Source organism: Callorhinus ursinus, unplaced genomic scaffold, assembly GCF_003265705.2.
Source record: "Callorhinus ursinus isolate GAN/ISIS: 27379988/994484 unplaced genomic scaffold, GSC_fseal_2.0 scaffold20, whole genome shotgun sequence".
In the NCBI taxonomy this organism is placed as follows: domain Eukaryota; kingdom Metazoa; phylum Chordata; class Mammalia; order Carnivora; family Otariidae; genus Callorhinus; species Callorhinus ursinus.
In genome coordinates, this window is record NW_027397082.1 from 27,399,394 (window position 1) to 27,410,852 (window position 11,459).

Sequence of the window (11,459 nt, forward strand, 5' to 3'; positions counted from 1 at the left end):
TCTTCATTCTCAAGGAATTTATAATATAATTAGCGAAATAAAGATGTACACATGTTAAACTACATAACAAGATTATTTAAAGGTTACAGGATTTCAGGAAAAAAGATCATCAAAGAAGTACTGAATTGATGGTAAGAGAATGCTTCATGGAAGAGCTGAGTCTTGTGGAAAAGTAAGACCGGTAGAGGAAGGAACAGTGCAGGTTAGAGAACCCTACATAAAGTTGGGCATATTTGAATAGGTATTATGGTTCTTAAACAACAAAATACCCACCTGTACAACTGGCAAAGTTGTAAAGAGTTCAGAAATAGCTACTGGTTTTTCAATTTCCTACAAAAAACAATAAACAGTCACCCTAGATTGTACATGTTAAAGGAATGAAGCGTAATGGAAAACTTAAAACAAGGGGTTTTCAGAAAAGTTAATTTCTGGTATACAGAAACACTAAGTTTTGTTTTGTTTTTTTAGATTTTATTTTTTATTTATTTGACAGAGAGAGAGAGAGAGAGACAGCAAGAGAGGGAACAGAAGCAGGGAGAGTGGGAGAGGGAGAAGTAGGCTTTCCGCTGAGCAGGAAGCCCCCTGTGGGGCTTGATCCCAGGAGCCTGGGATCATGACCTGAGCCGAAGGAAGACACTTAACGACTGAGCCACCCAGGCGCCCCAACACTAAATAAGTTTTTTAAAAAAAGAAGAAAGCTGGAGATCAAAGAAGCAGTTGGGAACATCAATGGATAAGAGGGATGAAAAATAGTTTTTAGATTGAAATAATCTAAAAGGTACAGTTGTTGGTCTGAAGAAAAATATACACATTTATGAGCATGTTTAAGAGGGGGAATCAATTAGTAATGAGTCCACATCAGTAAAATAAAAAGGACTAAATACTGTGATTACAATTCAGTCAATAACAATGTACTTCTAGAAATTATTTAAAGTTATTTAATTAACATCAGTTCAACTTTAAGAATCCTTCTAACCATGCCCTAGTACTTCACAAAAAACTTTGCACTGACTCAATCGTTAACATGTAAAATAAGATAGCACGCAAGAGTGTGCATTTAAGAAATATGCTCATCTGTAGCTTCCACATTACCAATATAAACAAAGACAATTGTAAATGCTGGTTATTATTAGCTTCAGAAATTGTTTTTTACCTGTTTCTTTTCCTTAAATTCAACAACGTGATTGATGGCAACAACTGAATAGCCAACTGAAAAGAAAAATTGAACATTCTTGTTAAACGTTAACCTCTTTCCTGTACACATAGGCTCAGCTCAATTCATGTCAAGATTAGGGGTCAGGAGGAACAGTGATTGTGGGTATGGGCTCTGATGTCAGACTGCCTGCTTTCAAATCTAAGTATTACCACTTACAAGTTACTTAATGTCAAGCTTCAAGTTTTTCCACTGTCAAATGGTGTTAACAGAACTTAGCTCACACAACTGTCATGAGAAATAAATAAGATAATAAGCATAGGATGATTTAGAGCAGCGCCTGGCACAGAGGCATGGCTCTGTTTGACCTCTGTGATGTATTATTAGTATGATACCTTTTTTCCTCGCTCATTTCTTTTGCTTTTTACCCTTTCTACTTCCTTACGAGGGCCCTTTCCTAGGAAGAAATGGAATAATCACTCCCTCAAACCACTGCTCACTTCTTTCCAGCTGCCCACCATCAGTAGATTGGAACTCTCTGAGGCCAGGGCCTTGCTTTATCAGACTCAATACAGCATTGTTCTGGACATTTGGACTACCGAAAATTATGACTCCTATCTTTAAGTTACTTAAATACCGATGCGGACGGCAGGATACTAGTATTAAAAGATAATGCATATTAATGCCAAAAGAATGGTTCTCTCATCTGTTTGATTTCCTTCTTTCCTCCCCGCCCCCCAAATAGTTAATGAGCATCCATTACTTGACAGGCTCCATAGAAACCTCCTTATGTTTAAATTTCTCTATCCCCACACTTTACAGTGGAAAGAAGACAACAGTCATGATTAAATCCAATAATTAAAAAGGGTCTTATCTCTCAAGGCTTTTGATTCCCTTGGATTCAAATATGGGTAACATTCTAGCACTCTGGCCATGCTGCTTCCCTCCCACCCGCCTAGTACGTCTTCCCTCTACCTCCCCTTCTTCTTAATAATATTCCCACAATGTCACCCTCACGTCCTTCCCCCCCTTCTTTGAATTCCGACAGCATTCCCCGTCTGTGCTCAATTCCCCGAAATGCTCTGATACTGCCGTAAGGCAGAAAGGGGTGATACTAAAAGCACTGGCATGGGAGACTTATACACTTGGAAGCCCTGCCTTCTGCCATCCATCAGCTGTGGGGCTCCATGCAAATCCCCCATCCTCTCAGAGCCTCAGTTTTTTTCAATTTGCATGGGAGAAGGAGCTGGAGCGGGTAAGAGCTCCCAAGTGCCTTCGAGTTTCCCGCTCCCAGGATCAGAGCAACACCGTGGCAGCATCAACTACCAGGGACATCCCAGAGATCCCAGGAAACCTGGACGAGGGCAGGCCCTCGAGTCCCTTCTGAACGTGGCCCGATGGTCTGGGGGGCAACGAAGCTGGGCAGGTACAGCGGCCCGCAAAGCAGGGGAGACTCACGGTGAGCGGCGTTCTCTACCAACGACCGAAGCGCCTTCAGGTCGGAACCCGCTCGCAGGTCTAAATCCGCGAATACAGCCATGCTGAAATCACATGACCGTCGCGCGCCCGTCTGCGCAGCCGCACGGTCCTCCCCCTCTGGCCTGCTGGGAATTGTAGTTTACCTGGGCAGTCCGCCCCTCCCTCCACTTAAATAGGTATTCACTTTAAGGTTCAAAGGCGCTTGCCTCGCCTAGAAGTACCAGCAAAAGTTAGTGTGTGGAAATCCACATCCTTACTTCAATCCTTCTTTGCCTTCTTCTGAATGAGAATGTTTGGTTTCCCTCGGAGGCGTTCACATCTCCCACCATTCCTCCTAGAAAATACTGGTAGAAAGTGATTCTTTCGCGAACCGGACGCTCTTGCCAAGAGCTGGAAGCGCTTTTGAAACAGTCTTAAGAAACCCTTTTCCCTCCGCCTCCCAAAGTCCATCCTGTTCTTTAAAATGGTCTCATCGGGAAGAGGGAGAACTACAGAAGACCTCGGAGAAAGGGTCTTTTTGTCCAATCAGGACAGGCGGTCCCCAGCACGCGGCTTTGTCTTGCGGTCACCGCCTCCAGCCACGAGATGGCAGGGCTCTCTCTAGGACGAGCGGTGAGCCCCAGTACCGGTTTGGCCAAAGAGGTTCGACAAGGGAGATGCAAAACTGAAATGTGTCAACTTTTCCATCTGAGAAGGGTACAAAGTGGCATATATCCCACACATTTGATGTTTCCACATTTTTGGACTTCATTTAAAGGAACGCTCGAAGATTGACAAATTATCCGACAACGTAAAATTGTGGAACTACAAGTTTACATCGGTGCTTCTCAGACTGTGACGAAGGGCCAGTCTCGCCTCCACCCCATCCTACGATACCCTACCCCGTCTCCAATTCTTCGCAGACCCGTACGTGGTCCCTTGTGCATTACCGGTAAGCAGCTCCGGCCTCATAAAACTGATTTGACAACAACTAAATTGCCCTATACTCAGCTGAATAAGAAGAGTCCACTGATTGGAGGCTTAGATATCCAGACAATACCGAAGTGCTATAAACGTTTCTGAACAGTTTCCAATTTCTGTACTTAAACAGTAAGTACATAGTCTCTGGGCTATGGACCACACCTTGATTAGTCCTTCTTTACATGCTTTCTTTCCTGATTTCAGAAGGGAATTTTAAGAGGGCTCTGTTCCATGTGGTAGCACGCAATTCTCCTTTTGGTTAAATTTAATAAAGAAGAAATATTTTGCTTTTTCCCAATACTTGGTATTTCCTAAATAAGAACAGAAGAATTTTTTACTTCTGTAAATAGAATGACGTCATGCAAAGCAAACTCTGCTCTTCATCAGACAATCTAGTGTTAATTTTGCAGGATCATACAGGCATCTTCACCTATGACCACTAAATCTAGATTGGTCAGAAATGTGACCAATGTGTGGTGAAGGTGAATAAGATAACTGATTCTTTGATGTCACCATTAGACTAAAGAGGGCTTCTTTCTTTGAGAGTCATGGTGCTCTTTTTTTTTTTTTAATTTTTTATTGTTATGTTAATCACCATATATTACATCATTAGTTTTTGATGCAGTGTTCCATGATTCATTGTTTGTTCATAACACCCAGTGCACCATGCAAAACGTGCCCTCCTCAATACCCATCACCAGGTTAACCCATCCCCCCACCCTCCTACCCTCTAGAACCCTCAGTTTTTCAGAGTCCATCATCTCTCATGGTTCGTCTCCCCCTCTGACATACTCCCCTTTTCTTCCTCTCCTGTTATCTTCTTCTTTTCCTTTTTTCTTAAAATATGTTGCGTTATTTGTTTCAGAAGTACAGATCTGTGATTCAACAGTCTTGCACAATTCACAGCGCTCACCGTAGCACATACCCTCCCCAATGTCTATCACCCAGCCATCCCATCCCTCCCACCCCCAACCACTCCAGTAACACTCAGTTTGTTTCCTGAGATTAAGAATTCCTCATATCAGTGAGGTCATGTGATACATGTCTTTCTCTGATTGACTTATTTCACTCAGCATAACACCCTCCAGTTCCATCCACGTCGTTGCAAATGGCAAGATCTCATTCCTTTTGATGGCTGCATAATATTCCATTGTGTATATATACCACCTCTTCTTTATCCATTCATCTGTCGATGGACATCTTGGCTCTTTCCACAGTTTGGCTATTGTGGACATTGCTGCTATAAACATTGGGGTACATGTACCCCTTCGAGAGTCATGGTGCTCTTGTTGTGAACTGTACCATTTAAACTTCTTTTCTCATTTTCACCCGAGGCCTAGGTGAAGAGGAAAAGAAAGGGGGAGAAAGAAAATGAATAGATAAGAGTCACTGAACTCTTTACTGAGGGCCAGCTAATTTGGCCAGCCAATTTGGTAAGTATTTACTTAGATATCTTATTTAATTTTCAAAGCAACTGTGAGTTAAGTACTAGTTTTTTGCTTTTGTTTTTGTTTAGCAACATCTGCATTTTACATCTGAGAAATCTATGGCTCAGGTAATAGGGATAGAACTACATGTAGATCCGGGCAGTTTGGCTCAGTTTTCCCTTCCCGTACTGTCTGCTGGGCAAGGCAAGCCGTGGGGAGAGTCGGAGGTTGGGAAGGGAGGAGGGAGAGATAAGATGGGATGGTGATAGGGGAGAAGAACAAGGAAGAAGGGTCAGAAGTTAGCCTGCAGGGGAAGCTGAGGCAGCAAGGATCTGGAGTTTGAAGGAGACCCTGAAAATTTCTGCCTGGAAAATAACAGTACTGCATAATTACTCTATGTACTTTGTGTCCATTATCTGATTTATCCATTTTGTATCCACTTTGTATCCATTATCTGATTAATCATCACAACCAGCCAATAAGGGAGATATTGTTATTCCTGTTATATCTGAGGTCAGAGAAGATGGCTGGCTCTTGAGTCATTTCCTTTTCCTTGGGGAGTTTAGAAAGAAAGGGTGGCTTTTGGTATCCAAAGCAACCTTTGAGCCCTTCTGGGTCTCCCCAAAGGCCTGTCTTTCTTGAGCTGATCCCCAAAAGTCAGTGTGTGTTCAGCTAATCTTTGTCCTTATCCTCCCTTCACTCGGTTCCCCTTTCGTAAATGAGCACTTCACTGGGCCCCTGTCCTCTGGCAGCTTATGATTGAGGTGGGGGACAAGGCAAGAAAGCAGTATTATAACCCGATTGGCACAGGTGTGTCAGCAGCATCCGAAAGGGTCTTCTCTCCCAGATTGAGGGGGAGTTTGGGAGAATTGGAGGAGATAAACGATGTCTTCCTGGAGGAGGGGATGCTGGATTTAGATTGTGATGCATGGAATTGAAAAGTAACAAGATGCAGAGGTTTGGGGTTTGGCTATCCAGAACTGGCACAAAGTAGACAGTGCTCAGTCAAAAACCCATGAGCTCTTGTTCACAACTGTAGCTGTTGGATGTATTCAATTATCTAAACACATGGCCAGAAATTCACTGAACTGTGCATATGGTGTGCTGGCATGATATACCAGCGACCCCAACGGAACCCCCTCTCTTATTCCCAATGATGGAGCACTTACAGGAGCTTCTGTGCAGATCAAAAAATGGTGCCCTTCCTCTTGTGTTTGTATTTGCTCCCATTCACCACATGGCTGGTAAGTCTGTGTGGTGAACAATCTGCCCAGCTCTTCCCAGAGCTCCTGATAAAACATACTAGAGTAGTTAATTGCTAAACCTAGAATTCTAATGGGACTCCATAAGACCTCACCAATCCAGGAAGCCTCTCTTGATAATTCCTCTCATCTTCTCGTCTTCCCCTACAAACTCCCATTACTGACCCGATATCTTCCAAATTTATCCATCTTCTGAGCCAGGGTAGTCTATGTTAGTTGCAATGTTAGTTGTTGTTGTTTTTTTAACATGCAATTAAAATGAAAGTGAAATTTTTAAAATATCTATATTTCTATTGAAAGTTTGAAAATGAAAAACAGATGGAGAAGGCTTGTATATTATAAAAATTAGCCATGTGAAAATAAAGAATATTCTTACCTCCTAAGATGCAAAGTATGCCTGTGACAAAAGAATACAACTGAAGAAGACATTAGGAAAGGGGCGCCTGGGTGGCTCAGCCGTTAAGCATCTGCCTTCGGCTCAGGTCATGATCCCAGGGTCCTGGGATCGAGCCCCGCTCCCTGCTCCGTGGGAAGCCTGCTTCTCCCTCTCCTACTCCCCCTGCTTGTGTTCCCTCTCTCGCTGTCTCTTTCTCTGTCAAGTAAATGGATGAAATCTTAAAAAAAAAAAAAAGACATTAGGAAAGAAATTGAAGGAAGAACCGGTATTTGGAAAGATGTATGATGATAAACTTAATGAATGGAAAGAGGAGGACTGAAATTTCAATCAGAATTGGTTTTTTTTAATACAAGTAAAATAAATGGTCCTATTCGTCAGGGTTCTCCAGAGAAACAGAACCAAAAAAGTGTGTGTGTATCATATTAGTGATAGGCTCAGGGGATTATGGAGGCTGACAAGTCCCCAAATCTGCAGGTGGTCAGCTGGAGACCCAGGAGAGCTGCTGATGTAACTTCAGTCTGAAGGCCGGCAGGCTCAAGACCCAGAAAGAGCTGATATTTCAGCTTCAGTCCAATGACAGAAAAAACACAAAACAAAACCAAAAAACATTGTCCCAGCTTGAAGGCAGTCAGGCAGGAGGAATCCTCCCTTACTTGAAGAAGGATTGGACCTCTTGTTCTATTCGGGCCTCCAACTGATGGATGAAGCCCCCCACCCCACCCCCATATTAGGGAGGTTAATTCTGCTTTGCTCAGCCAACTGATTCAAATGCTAATCTCATTCAGGAAAAAACCCCTCATACCCACCCAGAATAATGTTTGACCAAATATCTGGGTACCCTGTGGCCCAGTCGAGTTGATAGATAAAATTACCCATCGCAGTGATGCTGCCTTGAAATCGTGGCATAGTAAGTGAAACCAAAAATTACTCAGGCAACTACAACTTCTTTACCAAAGGCAAGTTTACAAAGAATGTTTATTGAAAGCAAAAGAAAGAACAGGTCCTAAACAGAAATTAGCCCCTGTGAACATAATAACTATAAATTCTATGGCTCAGTGTGTTGGAAATACAGCTTGGAACTTGCAGGATAAATGACATTTAAAAATCAAGTTATTTTGGGCATTTTCTATGGCAGTTGATAATCAAGTAGCTATATAAAAGCTATTTGTGTTGTTGAAAATTTGGATATGACTAAATATCATCTGGAAATGGTGCCCCAAAAAAGGCACATCATTAGGAAGTGGCTTTTTTGTGTGTGTATGGAGAAGAATTTTGAGAATTTTAAAGCAGATTTGTCAGAATTGGTAACCATGACTACAGATGGGATTCCTGCAGGGGTCATTTTTAACATCAGACTTATGAAAACATAAGCACAATGTGACAAGATTTTGTCGAGACACAGAATTTTAGCCAATTTATTGTACCATTGACTAGAAACCATTTTGAGCTCTAAACTTAAATACTATACAAAAATAATAGCCATGGTAGTTAACTACACAGTTCATGCTCCAAATATCTGTAAATGGATGTAGTGGATACTGAAAAAATTTTGAATTGCAGAAAGAGATTTCCTTGTTAATGTTATCAAGGAAAATATCTTCAGCTTGGCTCATCAGGGAAGACTGGGTCAGATTTAGTCTCCTTTTGGTTGATGATATATCTCCTCTAGATATTCTGATCTCCCCCATCTCCCTTTTAAAAAAAATCACACACACTGATTTGTTCGTAGATAGCAAAATTGTGTCTTTGGGAAATTCATCTGACTAGGAATAATCTAAGTCATTTTCTGCACAGAAACTGGTTTCCAGCTATGAAAATTATGGTCTAACCTCATACTGTAGCATCAAGACTATGATCCAAAAAAGGTATTCTGATTTAAGCATTTAAACTTTATGATAATACTGCTTAACTTGTCTTTTTCAATTCATATCATTACTATGAATGAAAATTACACAAGGAAGTTTTGCTATTTAAGGACCTATATAATAGCCTCAACCTTGCGTCTTGGCCTGGAAATCGTAAAATATATATATTATACTTTACAGAAAACGTTTGATGAACCATTCTTTAAAATCAATGTTCCGCAACAGTGTTGATGCCCTCTCTTCTACCTCCCAGCCAACCGTGTGTGTGTGTGTGTTGAAAAATTATGTAGTATTTTTTTTGTTTTTTTCTTTAAATTTTTTATTGTTATGTTAATCACCATACATCACATCATTAGTTTTTGATGTAGTGTTCCATGATTCATTTTTTGTGCATAACACCCAGTGCTCCATGCAGAACGTGCCCTCTTTAAGACTATGTGGGTATTTTTTTAGACTTAGTGTTGTCACAATAATTGAGAAGTGGGATGGCTGCTACTAGCTCTAGCAGGAAGGGCCCAGGGATGCTAACTCTCCTGCAATGTATGAGAAAGTCTTGTCAGATGAACACTTGCTCCTTGTCTGGCATGGGCAAAGCTTGTTTGTTGTATTTTTGAATCTAGAACCTAAACAGGTTTTCTATATAAATGCACAGCAATTTTTTTTCACAATTTTTTTATATACACAGAAGTTTCCAGGAATATAACTATTGAGTAAACAGACTATACTTTACTTTGCTTGGAATTATGAGTTGGTTAGAACTGCAAGAAAACTAGAAGAGTTGTTCCTCATTTCAAAAAATCATGTCATTGCAGTAATACTGCTGCTGTTATTCGGGTTGACAGTGCGGGGCCCCCTGCATCACTCTGCATTTGTAGCACTCACATTTATGGTGACTCACATATATACATATTGCCCTTATAGACATACATATGCATACATCATCATCTTATATACACAAGCTAATACATGTTAAATAAGTAAATATATATATTTAGGCTTTACTTACAAATATCGCATGTAAGTTAGAAGTACTGACAATATTCAGTTAGTTATTTTAAATCTAAATTCAGGGCGCCTGGGTGGCTCAGTCAGTTAAGCATCTGCCTGCAGCTCAGGTCATGATCCCAGGGTTCTGGGATCAAGCCCCACATTGGGTTCTCTGCTCTGTGGGGAGTCTGCTTCTCCTTCTGCCCCTCCCCCTGCTCGTGCTCTCTCTCTCTCTCAACTAAATAAATAAAATCTTTAGAAAAATAAATCTAAATTTAAACATTAGAATCTAAACATACTTATTTAAAAAGTGTCCCCCATATTTATGGAACCCTGTCCCCTTTCCTCCAGTCTACCGATGAAATTTCTAGTTGAACTGAGATGTTAGCTCTGTGAATTCTTTGGTTTCCCCAGTCAGGTCCAACGCCTCTTTCTGTGGGCGCATCTTTAGTTCATTCCTATACTCTGAGGCTTTGCATATTGTACTACAACTTGTAGTATTAGACACTCAGTAAATGTTGACTCAATCAATGAGTGAATGCTGCGAAGAACTTCATTTTACTTTTAATTAGTCCTTCAGGTTCAGAGCATGAAAGCCGACATTGTTGAATTTGTTCCCCGACAAAAGTTCTCCATGGGAGTTTTTCTCTTTGTGGAATTTGTATCCAGGAATAGATTTCCCACTAGGGGGTGCGCATGTACCACTTATATTTCAAAAAGGGTCCTAGCATGAAAAAATTGAGTAATTTAAAAATAAGTGTTCTTGGATCTGTTCTTTGATTTTCTATTTATCTTTTCTTATGACGATTTTTAAAGGTTACGTTTATTTTGTAAAGAGAATGAAAATTTTCTAAATGGAAGGAACAAAAGAAAAAAAGTACATTTTTGTCATCAGCCTTAACGGACAATGGAAAGGTAGCATAATTAAAGGATGCATATATCTAAAATAAAACAAAACTTGCAATTTACTTTTAAGCTGAGGAATTCTTTTACATCATGAATGACACTTGGTTGTAGGCATTATTCTGCACTCAGTTTATTTGACAAATGTTTATTGAACCCCTAGCACATGGCAGAAATAAGAAAATATCCTTGTCTTTGGGAAGTTCAAAGTCTAGTGGGAAGAGAGTTGGGGAAAGGTAAAGCATATTGCACTGGTAGATGCTAGAATAAAGAGATGAAAAAAATGCTTCAGGAATCTAGAAAGGATAAAACTAGCTATAGTAAAGGGGGTCGTCACAGAGAAAGGGGCGTTCCTGGTTCCAGCCTAGCTAGCTGCTCTTATCCCAGCTGAGCCTCCCCAGTGTCTGTTGACAGATTTCAGTCATTGTCATGAGGATGGGTGTTCTGACTTCTGTCTCTGTGCTATGCTCCACAGCCCGACTGGTAGCCATAGGGTAGTATTTGGATATTTATATGTCAACATCTTAGCACGACATTTGCCCAAGCATTCTGGTTTTCCTAGTCTTTCCTCATCCAGTTCTGGGATCAAGGGACACCCCAGCAAATTAGTTGAGTGAGGCAATGGGGTGTAAAAGTGAGAAGCTGAAAAACTTTGGAGAAGTAAAAGAGTAACTCTGTAGCAAGTCAGCTGCTTTGGGCATTGAAAATTACTGGAACCCCAGTCAGCATGGTATTAGTATGCTTAACTGACTAGTGAGTTGCCAGTAGATTCTATGGCATAGAAAGCTTTATTTTACTTGTGTTTCTTAAAGTAAATCTAGATTGTCAGAATATGCTTGTTTTAGGGGAAAAGACTCTCCTAAGCTTATGTCCTATGGATGGGTATGTGTGTGTCTGCATAGATAGGATTAAGCATATGCTTGTGGATGAGCTAGATGAGTACCTAGAGGGAGGAAGAGCTTATAAAAAGAAGGTAATTAGTGTTGTAGGACTCGGCTGCTCTTCTCTACTACCCCGGAGCAGTTT

At 40.9% G+C, this 11,459-nt stretch overlaps 1 protein-coding gene across 3 annotated transcripts in view; it reads right to left on the reverse strand.

The window, feature by feature from the left end:
• RPP30 (ribonuclease P/MRP subunit p30) overlaps positions 1–2,722 on the reverse strand; it is a 40,687-nt gene extending 37,965 nt beyond the window's left edge. For all 3 annotated transcript variants that reach the window (XM_073904453.1, XM_025881060.2, XM_025881059.2), the window contains exons 1-3: positions 2,612–2,722; positions 1,154–1,209; positions 274–330 (exon numbers count right to left, since the gene is read on the reverse strand). In XM_073904453.1, coding sequence (XP_073760554.1) covers positions 274–330; positions 1,154–1,209; positions 2,612–2,693 — 195 coding nt within the window. In that variant the 5' untranslated portion in view covers positions 2,694–2,722. The remainder of the gene's footprint in view (positions 1–273; positions 331–1,153; positions 1,210–2,611) is intronic.
• Positions 2,723–11,459: the final 8,737 nt, after the last annotated feature.